Raw genomic sequence first — 13,873 nt, forward strand, 5'->3', positions numbered from 1 at the left:
TTGAAGTTACATGAGAAGTTTTTGTATTATATTTTGGTTACAAAACAACAACAATACCAAAAAACTCAGCAAATCCATAATAATAGGCTCCTTAACAATCTTAAATTAAACTCATCTCAGAATTATACAAATTCAACAAAGTTGAATTGCATTAAAACAACAAATTGTAATCCAACGCACAATAAAGTTTTACAGCCCACCAAGAGATCGTTAAACAACCCATAACACACAAAACCGAAAACTGAAAACGGATTCAATTTCCGCAAAACTTTTTAGTATCTCAAAAAGGCAAAAGGCAAGCGAGATTCAAAAAGGGAAACATCCGAGCGTTACGAAACCGTGATCGAGCACGGAGAATCGAGCGTGTGAAGGATGGATGAAAACGTGATGTCGTCCAATACCGTCCAATTTTTATTCATCCAATGGCACAACGGGTTGACAAGGCGACGATGGTGGGGGTTTGGGGGGCTCCGGCTAAGTTTAGCGCTGGCGAAGTTTAGGGCCTGATGAAGGCCTGATGCTCTGTTAGTTTGTTGGTTTGATTATTGGTTGGTTTGTGTGTTTGATTATTTGATGGTGTTAAACATTCGATGACGCTGGTGAGGGGAGGGGGTATTGACGAGTTCCGAACTCAACCAAACCAGTGCACATTAGACTTTAGGGGATCGAGCTTTTAGGGTTGAAAGCTCTCGGTCAAAAAAAAGGCTCCCGTATCGACGCACGAGGGGAGGGAGGGAGGGAGGGAGGGAGGGGGGGCTCTGGAATCTGGAGCGTGGTGAGATGCTGTGCGGAACAGTGGTAGACACAAGCTAAGCTTCTGTCTATAAGTCTTTCGGGAAGATTCAGGAGGTTGCATCGTTCGTAGCCTCCTTTAGGCGGTAGTACTAGTGGTGCGAGTCTTTGAGAGAGAGAGAGAGAGAGAGAGAGAGCAACAAGCATCAGTTGTCGATTTGTTGTTTTTGATATGTAAGGCGGTTGCCTTCGCGCCGTGCTTGATTGTAATTGTAATTCAATCTGGAGTGTGAGATATATATATATATATATATATAGCGAGAGGGAGAGAGAAAGAGAGAGAGAGGGAGAGAGAAAGAGAGAGAGAGGGAGAGAGAGAGATGGCTTGTGTATGAGGGCCATGCGAGGAGGAGGCTGTGTTTGTTGCCCGAAGAGATGGGATGGTTTATGTGTAGTGCAGGGGTTGGATGTGAAGCACCTGTTTGAAGGAGTCTGCGAGAGTTTGAAATTCGGATTCAGAGTGCGGCGATCGATGGTGCAACGTTGTTAGCAGTGATTGTTTTCGCCAACAGAACTGACATGTAATGAATAGTTTCGAGGCATGATCGCGGTTTTTCTCAATTTGAAGGGGTTGTTTGTGGGTGATCTATGTGCAGAAGTGTCACTGATGGTCAGATTCGATGCTTGACAATTTGATCCTTTGTGAGTGTGCAGCATTTGGATTTTTTTTACGCGTGGATGTGCCCTCTTTTTAAAAAATTTCCGCGTGGAAAAGAGACGGGGGTTTGTAATGGAGGCAGGCTGTGGTCATCACCCCTAGTATAGCCTGTCAAGAGGTGAGATTGACACCCTCTTTGCTCAATTGTAGATTTTTTTCCTTCTCAGGGCTGAATCCCAGTTTTTTTTTTTTTTTTTTTTTTTTTTTCCTTCTTCTTCAACTTCGAGTTCGTGTCTGTATGAAGAAGTCCACGGGTTCAATGTGTTAAGACTTAGGCATTTCCTTCAGCTTTGCCTAGTGGAGATATGCGTATTTTTTGATTGTGAGGATTCCGGTTCTTAGACCATGATTGGTTTATTACAGTGGTCATTCAAATCCTATTTGATTTGAGAATGTATTTACTTCGTTGTGTTGGGAGATGATTGTTCCCTCGAATTCTATGCGGTAGCTACCGCTTCTTTCGTAATGAAGACCTTTGAAGTTCACATAGACTTCAAGAAGAATGCTATTTGTGTTTTTGTGATTGTGTGTTCAAGTTTGGTGCAGTATTGTTAAAATTTGGGTGATGACTAAGTACACTTTATGCGGCCCAAGTAGTCAAGTTGAGCATTTGTAAATGCTGAAATGAGTTAGGCTGACGGTAAATGTCTGTGGATGTAGCCTAGTGATGTATTTGATCTCGGCATAATCTTCAGTGATCAATACAAATAATTCAAGAAAGAGGGGTCAATGTGTTCCTGCGAGTACCTTCGCATGTTCAACGTGAACTGAATTATGTTAATTAAGCTGAGCAACATAGACCTTCTTGCTGTTGACAGAGTTCAAATTCGGTAATATGAAGAGGGGGTCGAGACTACCGGATATGGCGTGTACAGGGCGGCAAAGAAATGATCTTATCCTAGTTGCAATTGTTTGCTTGTTTTTTATGGTGATATTCATCCCACCATATCTCCAAATGAACTCACTTCCGGACATTGATTCTCCTGTCGAGAAGCTAGAAGATGATGATGATGCTGTCTTCACTTCTCATAGACGTCGTAACCAAGAGCAGATTTCAGTTGTCACTGACAGTGGTCAGAGACGGACAGTTATGCCATCTTCGACTGGTGCGGAGGACGTAACGAATGCACCGTCTAAAGATTCACAGGTTAGACCAAAAGTAGTTGACCTGAAATGCATGTGGTAATCAAGCACTCTTGTCCTTATTCGAGCTTTTATTTCTTGCCATCAGGTATTTTTAATACTTCCCTAGTGTACGCTGAGTGTCTACATTGTGTATTGAATGTTCCTTAGAATTGTTTGTTTGTTTATGTTTTTATTTTTATATTTCTGCCGGCTATTGAGGAAGAATACATTCAAATTGTTCAGGATTCGGACAAGAAATCATCAAGCTACTCGAAAAAAACCACTCTAGAAGCCAATAGTAAGGAGGAACGCCGTAGTCCGGGGAATACCACAGGCGACATTGTTTCTCTGGATGATGTGATAGATCGTGCCTGGTCTGCTGGTGCCAAAGCGTGGGAAGAACTGGAAACTGCGTTAAGAAATGGAGAAGGTGTCTCAAAGAATGTCAGTAATGCCACTGCAAATGCTGATCCGTGTCCAGCATCACTCTCTGCAGCAGGGAAAAAGTTAGACGAATTGGGTAAAGTCTTCCCCTTGCCCTGTGGTCTAATGTTTGGGTCAGCCATTACTCTGATTGGAAAGCCTCGAGAGGCTCACATGGAGTACAAACCGCCAATCGCCAGAGTTGGGGAAGGCGTCTCTCCATATGTCATGGTTTCCCAGTTCTTAGTAGAGTTACAAGGCTTAAAGGTGGTGAAAGGTGAAGATCCTCCTCGAATTCTACACTTGAATCCTCGACTTCGTGGTGATTGGAGCTGGAAACCCATCATTGAGCACAACACTTGTTATCGGAACCAGTGGGGTCCTGCCCACCGATGCGAGGGTTGGCAAGTGCCTGAATACGAAGAAACTGGTGAGTGCTGATTCCACCGCACCAGTTTGTGTTTTTTATGCTGACACTATGCTTCTCAGGTTTGTAGACGTTAAGAGCTGTGTAGGTTCCGTGGTACTTCGAATTGGCACTTGCCACTTCTCTCATTGTAAGTTGGTAAATGTCTGCATGAGCAATAAATTCCAACACTGGATGTGTATTTTCTGAAATGATTCGTTTTCTTGTAGTTGACGGTCTTCCCAAGTGCGAGAAGTGGCTTCGAGATGATGGCAAGAAACCTGCTTCAACGCAAAAATCTTGGTGGCTTGGAAGATTAGTTGGTCGTTCTGACAAGGAGACGCTTGAATGGGAGTACCCATTATCTGAGGGTCGGGAGTTCGTTCTCACCATTCGAGCAGGTGTTGAAGGGTTTCATGTGACTATCGATGGTCGTCACATCAGCTCGTTTCCTTATCGTGTGGTAAGTTGAAAATGCTATGTTAACATATAATGCTAAAGTTGACCTCATGTCTTTCTTTTTTCTTTTTTTCTTTTTTATTTTCTGGAGGGGGGGGGGGTAATGCAAATCAACTCTAAAATTTTAGTATACCAGTTAAATTATTCATTTCAAATATAACAATACAAATACACATCTTTTTAATTTGTATTTTTTGATCCCTCTCCTCCTCTACTAAAATTAATAATATAGCAACATTTTGGTACTACGAAAGTTCATTTGTATTTGCTTCATGTCGAAGATTTATTCAAAATTTCTATCCCTCGTGTTTCTGAATTACATTATCAACAATGGAATAACAATAATGACGGCCCCATCCTTCAGACACCAGGAACATTACCTATACCAGACTACGTCTGGGTAAGTCTGAAGAATTAATTATAACCAAGAAACTAGTTGTATTCACTGTTTTTCTTTTTACGCCCATGCGATTTATCGAAGTCTTCTTCAATTTCTTATTATTCTTCTTTATTATTTTAAGTTTTTAATTATTTTTAAAGCAACGAATTGATAAATAAATAACATATTAATGTTTTTAACTTTAAAGTTTTTTTCCCGTATTTAGTATAAGATTTCGTCAAAACGATTAGGTGATTAGATCGAACATTATCTAATTGCACTCTACTTATATGATATGAAGAGTAATTTCTCTTAGCAGAAGCTACATCCTGCTATTTCCTTGGGAAACCCGATTAGGTCTTTCAAATCACCCCTGCTTCCTCTATAAGTGTACCATGATTGAGGTTCGTTAGGGCATTAGTTTAAGGGTATCGTTGTGATGTGTGTCTAGTTAGTCTTAAAATCTGTGCAAATCGATTCATTAACAACTCTTTTCTGTAGTGTTTTGTTTTGAGAACTGCTATTTATCTTCCATTGTGCAGGGTTACGCTGTGGAAGAAACAACGGGGATATTAGTAGCAGGAGACGTTGATGTGATGTCTATCACAGTGACATCCCTACCCTTAACACATCCTAGCTACTACCCTGAGTTAGTTTTGGAATCGGGGGACATTTGGAAGGCACCACCTGTCCCAGCTACCAAGATAGATTTATTTATTGGGATCATGTCCAGCAGTAACCATTTTGCAGAACGGATGGCAGTAAGGAAGACGTGGTTTCAATCTAAAGCTATTCAATCTTCGCAGGCCGTGGCTCGCTTCTTTGTAGCTCTGGTACTTCCTCCTATCAAATCTCATTAACTTTCGAATTATTAGTGATCATCTACATAAGTGGTCTGTTGATTGCTGAAAGGTGGCTGTTGCGTGCCTTTGCGTAATGACTTTCCAAATTCATTTAGAACAGTGGAAACATAATTTGTGTGTTGCGTTGCGTATTTAACTTTTTCGGTGAATGTCTTATTGAATTGTGATGTAGCATGCAAACAAGGATATCAATATGCAGTTGAAGAAGGAGGCAGACTATTATGGCGATATTATAATCCTGCCTTTCATCGACAGATATGATATAGTGGTTCTCAAGACCGTTGAAATTTGCAAGTTTGGGGTACGTGTGTCGAATAATGGCTTCAAAGCTTTGTGACGGTGTCTGCAATTTGGGGATGGTGATAATGAGGCTTGATACCAACTGAAGGTTAGGTGACTTTTAACACTAGGTTCTGCTTACTGTGCAGGTCCAGAATGTCACAGCTAAGTATATTATGAAGTGTGACGATGACACTTTTGTGAGGATTGATAGCGTTCTCGAAGAGATTCGAACTACTTCAATATCACAAGGCCTTTACATGGGTAGCATGAATGAGTTTCACAGGCCTCTTCGTTCTGGAAAGTGGGCCGTGACTGCCGAGGTATTTTTATTTTTATTTTTGGCTTTTGTCGGGAACGTGAGAGAAACCAAGATGAATATAATCACGATGTTGTTTTTTATTGCAAGGATTTATTTGATGCTCTTGAGAAATCTGTGGTAGCCATACCACTCAATTTGGATACTAGATGTGTTCGTCCTTATGTATAAAAATGAAACATGTGCTTTTCAGGAAGATTAATTCAGTTTGACTTGTACGTCTAGTTAGATTGATGGTGATGAAACAAGAGGATTATCTCGCGAATTGACAAGTGGGTTGCTTGGACAGGAATGGCCTGAGCGAATTTACCCAATATATGCTAATGGACCAGGATATATCCTGTCAGAGGATATTGTGCATTTCATTGTGGAGATGAATGAGAGAGGCAGTTTGCAGGTAGGTTCTTTTAGAACTGTGTCGTCGCTATTACACGTCTACAAGTTTTAAAAATTAGAAACTTTCTTGTTGGCAAATTTCCATCCAGGAATCTTTTTGCACCGCAAGTTCGTAATAGGAGTCGGTACATTCTGTGTGTGTGCATCGTTTGTTAAATGCATTTTTCAATTTTCTTTTGCTTAAAATATCTCTGTTGTCGATATCTCCTCATGATCTTGCATTGTGAACATGAGAAGATATGAAATGTGAACTCAATATTCTTCTATGATCATGTGCAGTTATTTAAGATGGAGGACGTCAGTGTTGGAATATGGGTACGCGAATATGCGAAGCAAGTGAAGCACGTTCAATACGAACATAGCATACGGTTTGCTCAAGCCGGTTGTATACCGAAATACTTGACAGCTCATTACCAATCGCCGCGTCAAATGCTGTGTCTGTGGGACAAGGTACTTGCTCATGACGATGGGAAATGCTGCAACTTGTGAGGAAAATACATACAATGAATGTGTTCAACGGTCTTTACCAGACAGAATTACTTTGGGTCGGGAACCAGATATAGCAGACAGCTCACATTCAATTCAGCCGTGTTGATCCAGAGGGGTAATTGATAGTTTCCTTGTCCCCTACCCTCTCTAGAGGTGGAGATCTTACAACTTAATCAAATGATCCTCTGCAATGTCACTTGTCACAATACTTAGTATAGCTCAAAATTGGCCACGGATATTCAGGAATGTTCATCTTGTAAGGTCGCAGCTTGTGAGTAAATGGTTGGGTGGTGTCGATGGCATGGTTGCTTATCAATCCCTCTTAGCATCAGTGATCGTCAGAATCAGTGTTTTCGACACTCCCCGGTGGAGTATTTTTTCGATTCTCTTGATTCCACTCAAGTGGTACTAGCTTATATTTAGTGAGGCCTGGAACCCAAGTAGTTAGTTCAGTACGTCTGCCTTTTGCCGAAATGAGTAGAGTAATTTGTGGCAGTAGTTGGTGAAGAGACATGGTTAGGATTTAGTGTTCAAAATCTGGATTAATCCACTTTCTTCCATTCGAGCTTTTAGTGAAGTAATTTTCATTGTCACTCCTAGTAAGGTACATGGAGGTTTGTGTTTGTGAATGTCAAACATCTCTCTCATTTTCCTGGATTCCAATGCAAGAATAAAATGTGAACAAACAAGCCAATAAATTTAGATGTATGAATAAAGCATTTCAGAATAGTCAAATGATGGGCTGAAAACGTTGTGGAATATGAGTAAGCATGAAACATACCAACTTAGAAATCGGAAATTCGAATTATAGAAAGTGTCACTATTGATTGTACTTTTGCTTAATAACGATTTTGTAAAGTTTGAGTATTTTGATGTTAATGTTTCAAACCTTAAAATATTTTGAATTATGTATCCAACTAATCCAAGATCTTGCATGTATGCAAGAATAAAATGTGATTTTTCATGGATTGCCACTCTTTTGTGCCAAATGATTCATACTAACATTGCTTTCTTTTTAGCACTAAGGTGGATCCAAGTGTCTATCCAATCAAAACAATAATCAAGCTCAAGTAGATTGTGTTACTTGAAAGTTGAGAGGTTGTATTGTAATTGTGATTTTTTGAAGAAATGTCTATTAATTTTTGCAAAGCATGTCAATATTTTTGGATCTAAGTCTCTATAGTATAATAAAAGCTCAAAAAAGAGTTTTGGCTACAAAGCCACAATAGAACCTTGGAGTGTTAATTCTTTATTCTTTGGCTTTGTACTTTGAATTATACCAATACTTTGGCAAAGATTATAATCTTATTATTTGGATTATGACATGTAAGTTGTCTTCTTGGAACTAATGTTGATGATAAATCTTTGTTTACATTTAAAGTTGTTAACTCAATCTTTATTTGATAGATTGAAAATAGAAAAGCTATAGAATTTGTAAATCAACCATCTTCTTCAATTCTATAAATATTGTTCTAAAATTAAAAGCTTGCTATTGAAGTAGGATCAACTTTAAATTTATAAAACTCAATTAAATATTTTTATTTTTCATTAAAAAAATCTATAATAAAATATTAATATTAATATTAATAGAAATCAAAGATATGATTACAGAATAAATCATATTTTATTCTGTAATCAATATAATTTTTTGTTAAAGATCAATTTTTTTTTTTTTTTTTTTTTTTTTTTTTTTAGCAAAAAAAATTACATTTTAGTGATATATGTTCGTAATCTATTGTATTTCTTTTCTAAAAAGAGAAATTGATCTTTGAAGTTGAATAATTTAGCCAATGATTGATACATCAAGATCTTACAATAGGGATTTGTTTTAAATGCCATAGAATGATTCTAAGTGCTCTAAATGTTAATTGAGAATTATTTGGATCCAAGCTCTTCCAATTCTTGACCAGTTTTTTAAATTATGGAATCTATTTGTGATTAGGTACTAATATCTATTGAAAATTTGACCACCACTAGTTCAAGCATGTAAAAAAAAACTTTTATTAGTTTGTCTCTAATAAGGTATTGTATATTAGAATAACCTAGATGTAGGACTTTCACCACTCATTTATATTATAATACAATCATTACTTCTTCTAAATCAAATAGTTCTAAGTTCTTTTTTTGAAACAATCATGCTATATTACGCATTCTAAGCTACTCTATCCAAATTTTTAACTATAGCCTTGAGTTTAGATATGGTTTTGATGGAGTTTTTTCAAATAGAGGTGAAAAAATATAAAGTTAAGAGGAGCACATTTTTTGCCAAGATGGTTCTTCTTTCTATGTTAAGTCTAAATGAAGACCAATAATTAAGTTTTTTTCAATAATCTATTGATGATAAATTAGTCAAAGTCTAATGTAAATTTTTATGTTTAGAACTTTTCAAATTAGAAAAAAGAAATAAAGAGCAATTAGACAATCTTGCTACATATCTCTTTGGATTTCAATGCTCTTTCATTGATTTTTATTTACATTCACTTATGCATTAGTTCTTATAACTAAAAAATCATTAAACATAGTAATGAGTTTTTTCAAAAAATCTGAATTTTTTATAGTTATGAAAAAAATAAAAATCTATAATATCTTATTTAATGCTTTAACAAATCTAAATTAAGAAGGAATATTTCTTTATTTTACTATTAAGCTCTTATTAAAGCTTAGGATTTAGAGGTTTTTTTCGGAGTTTTAATTAGATTTATCCTAGTTTGTCTTTTATTTTTATTTATTTATTTATTTATTCATTATGATTTTTTTTTTTTGCAATAGCTTTTATAAAATATTATAAATTATCTTAATTATCTTATTGCATGTAATCAAATCTTTAGGACTTGATTTTTAACCTCAAGGTCTTTTAAAAAGCTTTAATTCATCATATAAGAGAATTTGTTTAGCAAATTTTTTCTAATTGGATTAATAGTTATGTTGGAAGGCTGTTAGATGGACCTACATCTCTTCTAATGCAACATGAGACGATCTTATAGAAAAGAAGTAATTCTTATTAAATTTAAATTTGTCCATTACAACTAATATTTTTTTCTTGTATCTTTTTTTGCTCCAAAAGACCTTGAGGTATTTTTCTAGAATAAAATATTTTGTACTTGCATTCTTATTTTAAAGAAATTTACACCATTTCTTCATCTCTCGCAAATATCCTTTCAAAATTTAATAAATTATTTTTTTATGATTTATTATGTTCTATTTCTTCTAATAATTTAAAATATATTATTTTAATGATAAATAACTATATATTTTTAAAATTAGCTATATTTTCTATATTTATTTGAAATTCATATATTTCCAATGTCTAATTTTTTTCCATAAAGACCTTTAAACATGATTGCTAGAAATCTATTATGTAATAAGAACCTCATATTATATACTAAATGCTTTATAAAAATATGATATTAGTATACATAATTTTTTTATTCCTAATTTATTGGAGTTTCTTATATAACTTGGTATTGCCTCTAAAATATAAAACCAAATTTATGCTAAAAGATCTTCAAAGATCTGAATTTTTAATTTTATTTTATAAAGCTTAGCTTGTTAAATAAATACAATGTCATGTTTTGGTTAGAAGCTAAAGATATAATTTGTTAGCTTAAAGACCTTAGTAATTCATTTATATTTCTTTCATTATATAAGATAATATTTCAACTTATAAAAAGGTTTAGATTTTTAGAACTTGAAAGATTTTCTAGTAGTTTTTTAGGTGATTTTAGAAGTTTTTTTTTGTCTCTTTAGTCCAAATTAATCCTACCATGAGAGCTTGGAATTGTAAATTGATTGGCAATATGGTTCTTTTTCTTTATGGCTACTTATGCCTACTATGTTTTTTCTTTTAGAAGAATTGGAGTTATGTCTTTGGTTGCATGAATTTTACATATTTTCCACCTTGTAGGTCTTTATTGAGGTTTTCAAAGCATTTATTTTTCTTGCTTTTAAATTGAAGATGTATCTTTCTTCTTGAGATAATAAAAGACAAATATTTAGATTGATTGGAGAGAAAGAAGAAAGAACAATTAATATAGAAGAGTGAGGTAAGATAGAGCCTTTTATGTAGGTTCTTTAGATAGCCTATATTTCTACTTAGCTCTTTTCTTCCCTTGTCCTCTAAAATTTGTTACATCTTGCATGACATTATGAAAATCCATCATCTTTTCTATAATTATGTATAGATGTAATCTTGGCCTTCTAACCCTTGTTAACATTACTACTATATTTTTCTTGAGATTTTAATAGTCTTCATGGTTCAAAGCCTTTGTGCTAGTCCAATAGATATTATTCCATTTTAAAATAACTAGCTTATAGAAGAAGATTGCTTATAAGAACAAAACCAGTGGTTTTTTCTTATATATGAAATCTTTTTGAATTTCTACTACTAGATTGGAAAATTTCTTTTAATCTTTTGGACTAAATATGTCTTCTTGTTATAAATATTCAACAAGAAGATTTTAAAATATTTTTAAAATATTCTATTAGATTTTTAAAATATTTTAATATGAGGTTTTAAAAAGATTCTTAGAATATTCTAATAGAAGATTCTAAAAATATTCTTAAAAAGTTTTAGAAGGTTTTCAAAATATTCTAGCAAATTCTAGAAAGTTTTAAGACGATTAAAGAAGTTATTTGAAAAGCTTCCTAAGATTGCTTTTTCTTCAAGTAACATGAAAACTTCTTAAGAAGCTTCCTATTATTGCTTCATTTTCAAACAACATGCAAACTTCTCAAGAAGCTTTTTAATACCTAGTATATATTAGAGTCAAGGCTAAAAGGATCTTCAATCTCGACAATACATTTCTTGGAGCTCTAGCTTACCTATCTTCATGTTAATCACGTACTCATCTTGTTTAATCAAATTCTTGTTAGTTTTTTTGTTGAAATTCTTATTTAGTTTCTTGTATAGTATATTTGTGATAGTTTGACAAGACTCACTCTCTTATCAATACTAGAACTTGATCTTTTTTGATAGAAAGTGCATTATTTTTCTTCTTGAAGGTATTTTAATGCTTTAGAGGTTGTAGATTGTTCTCTTCTAAATTAATATTATTTCGAAAATCTTTTTTTTTTTTTTTTTTTTTTTTTTTTTTCTTTTAGAATAGTTGTATGTAAAGATGTTAGTATGATTGAGTCTTCTAAGTTCAAATTACATGTTATTATGAATATTTTGAATATTTTATCTTACAAAACTCCTGAAATTGAAGAACTTTTTGCAAGATTTTATGGCAATGCAACTTGTATCTTAATAAAAAAATTCACCTATTTATCAATATAAGAAGCCTTAGATTAGTCTTTTAAAAAAATTTGATGGCACATACTTCAAGTTTCAAGAATTTGTTAATCAAATTTGATTGGTATCTTTTCTAAAATATGAGTGATATCCAACAAGAAGTTGAGAGTTGGTTTAATTAGAATCTTACTCACATAACAAGCCTTATCTTGATTTGTTCTTTTATTTTAGAAGAGCTCTCTAATCTTAAGCAACTTTGAATCTTTTTTAGAAGCATTTGTAAAGACATTTGGAAAACATGATAAGGCTTAATAGACAACAACAAAGATTTGCTCATTACATCAAAGATCAATCTTTGCATCAATTTATACATCTGATTTTAGGCAATTGGATTGTGACATCAATTGGGATAAATAAGCTCTAATGAATCAATTCTATTAGAAAATAAAGAATGATGTAAAAAGATCTAATATTATCATTATTTAAACTTTAAACAATAAATGAGGCTATCGATGAAGCTGTGAAGAATGATAATTGATTATTTCAATGCCATCAAGATCAATGTTTGTAGATTTTGATAAAGCAATGCACCAGAAATTTATATTTTGCTGCTTCAACAAATATATAATTTCCTTACTTTAGAGCTCAGGATATATAAATTATTGCAATGTAATTCAAAATTCTTATAATAGATGAAAAGAACCTTTGATTTGAATAAGGCTTATACTTGTATTGAAGTGAAGAAAGCCACAAATCTGAGAATTATCTAAAAAAATAATATACAACCAAGACTAGGATTGTAATTGTCTAAGAAAATAAAGAAATCCAACTACAATAGGGATCATGCAGCTGGACATTTTAATACCTCAAATTCATCAAGGTTCCTCTCTCTCTATCTAACTTGCTTGTTGTTTTATTATATCTTTATTTCTTGGTTTACAAAAACTTCAAAACAAATGTCTTATTGGATTTGAGAATATTTTCTTTCTTTTTAGATGAAAAGTTTTTTTAACTTCATAAAATTCTTTTAGTACAAAATTCAAAACATATACATATAGAAGTAATAGATGATTGATCCTTATCTTTAAGTAAAGTTATTCATGAAACCGTATCATTAGAAATATCATTTGAGGACCATAATAGCAAAATAGTATTTAATATTATTGAATTCTCCTTCAATCTTATTATTTTGGGACTTTCATGATTGAAAAGATACAATCTATCAATAAATTGGAATTTTTATAAGGTTGAATTATGTATAGAATTCTTTCAAGTAAAACCTATCAACAAGCCATCAACAATAAATCTTTTATTTCTTAGAATAAGGGTGTTTATGAAGATGGCTAAAAAAAAAATGCCATTTGTTATTTATGCAATTCTAGCTTATGAAGAAGCAAACTCACAAGTAGCTTCTTTTTTTTATTATAGAATTTAAATAATTATTAATAGTCTTTGAAAAAAAATGCTAATATATTGCTGGAGCATTGACCATATGATTGTATCATCAATCTTTAAGAAGAGGCTCAACCACCATTTGGCCCAATCTACAATCTATTATCGAATGAATTTTTGGCATTGAAAGATTACATTGACAAAACTCTTATAAAGAACTTTATTTGGCATTTCAAATTTCTAACAAGTATATCAATATTTTTTTTGAAGAAAAAAGTCAGATCTTTGTAAATGTGTGTTGATGTCACGGCCATAATCATGTAAGCTAATAATTACATATAGAAATAGGTAGAAGTAAGTAAAAGTAGATAAAAGTAAGTTAATTCTATAATATTTAATATGGAAGCTTCTTAAAAACTTCCTAGATGCTGCTTTGACTTCATAGGTGTCTTTAATTGACTTTTTGGATTAGAAATGTAGTCAATAAGTTGGCCATGTGCCACACATGTTGTTAGCTTGAAGATCAAGCTAACTATGTGGCCCACACGTAGAAAAACTTGCCTTGTAAGTCAAGGCATGTGCCCTACAAAGTCAACCCATATTAGAGGTCCTGTAGAACGTCGCTACGTAGCCTCTAGTTAGAGAGTATATATAGAGACA

The 13,873-nt window shown here is 33.6% G+C and overlaps 1 protein-coding gene across 2 annotated transcripts; it reads left to right on the forward strand.

Annotated features, from left to right (window-relative positions):
• The first annotated feature begins 580 nt into the window (after positions 1-580).
• Positions 581-7,181, forward strand: LOC112286939 (hydroxyproline O-galactosyltransferase GALT6). 2 transcript variants are annotated; one of them, XM_073538417.2, is made up of 11 exons: positions 758-1,313; positions 1,447-1,568; positions 2,269-2,597; positions 2,819-3,428; positions 3,635-3,867; positions 4,228-4,263; positions 4,785-5,075; positions 5,278-5,406; positions 5,534-5,707; positions 5,993-6,100; positions 6,379-7,181. In XM_073538417.2, the coding sequence occupies exons 3-11, from the start codon at positions 2,286-2,288 to the stop codon at positions 6,586-6,588; spliced, it is 2,103 nt and encodes a 700-aa protein (XP_073394518.1). In that variant the 5' UTR covers positions 758-1,313; positions 1,447-1,568; positions 2,269-2,285; the 3' UTR covers positions 6,589-7,181. The 2 variants fall into 2 exon arrangements, with proteins under 2 accessions (XP_024385161.1, XP_073394518.1); XM_024529393.3 differs by lacking the exon at positions 4,228-4,263 and having other exon boundaries at positions 581-1,313.
• Positions 7,182-13,873: the final 6,692 nt, after the last annotated feature.

The sequence above is a fragment of the Physcomitrium patens genome, chromosome 1, assembly GCF_059467195.1.
Source record: "Physcomitrium patens ecotype Gransden chromosome 1, ASM5946719v1, whole genome shotgun sequence".
Lineage (NCBI taxonomy): Eukaryota > Viridiplantae > Streptophyta > Bryopsida > Funariales > Funariaceae > Physcomitrium > Physcomitrium patens.

What these genes read in the sequence shown, in the direction of transcription:
- LOC112286939 (XM_073538417.2), top strand. Translation starts at nt 2,286, where the DNA reads ATGAAGAGGGGGTCGAGACTACCGGATATGGCGTGTACAGGGCGGCAA. An exon ending in CTCGCTTCTTTGTAGCTCTG is followed by an intron (nt 5,076 to 5,277) that starts GTACTTCCTCCT and finishes ATTGTGATGTAG; the next exon opens with CATGCAAACAAGGATATCAA. An exon ending in AGTGGGCCGTGACTGCCGAG is followed by an intron (nt 5,708 to 5,992) that starts GTATTTTTATTT and finishes TTGCTTGGACAG; the next exon opens with GAATGGCCTGAGCGAATTTA.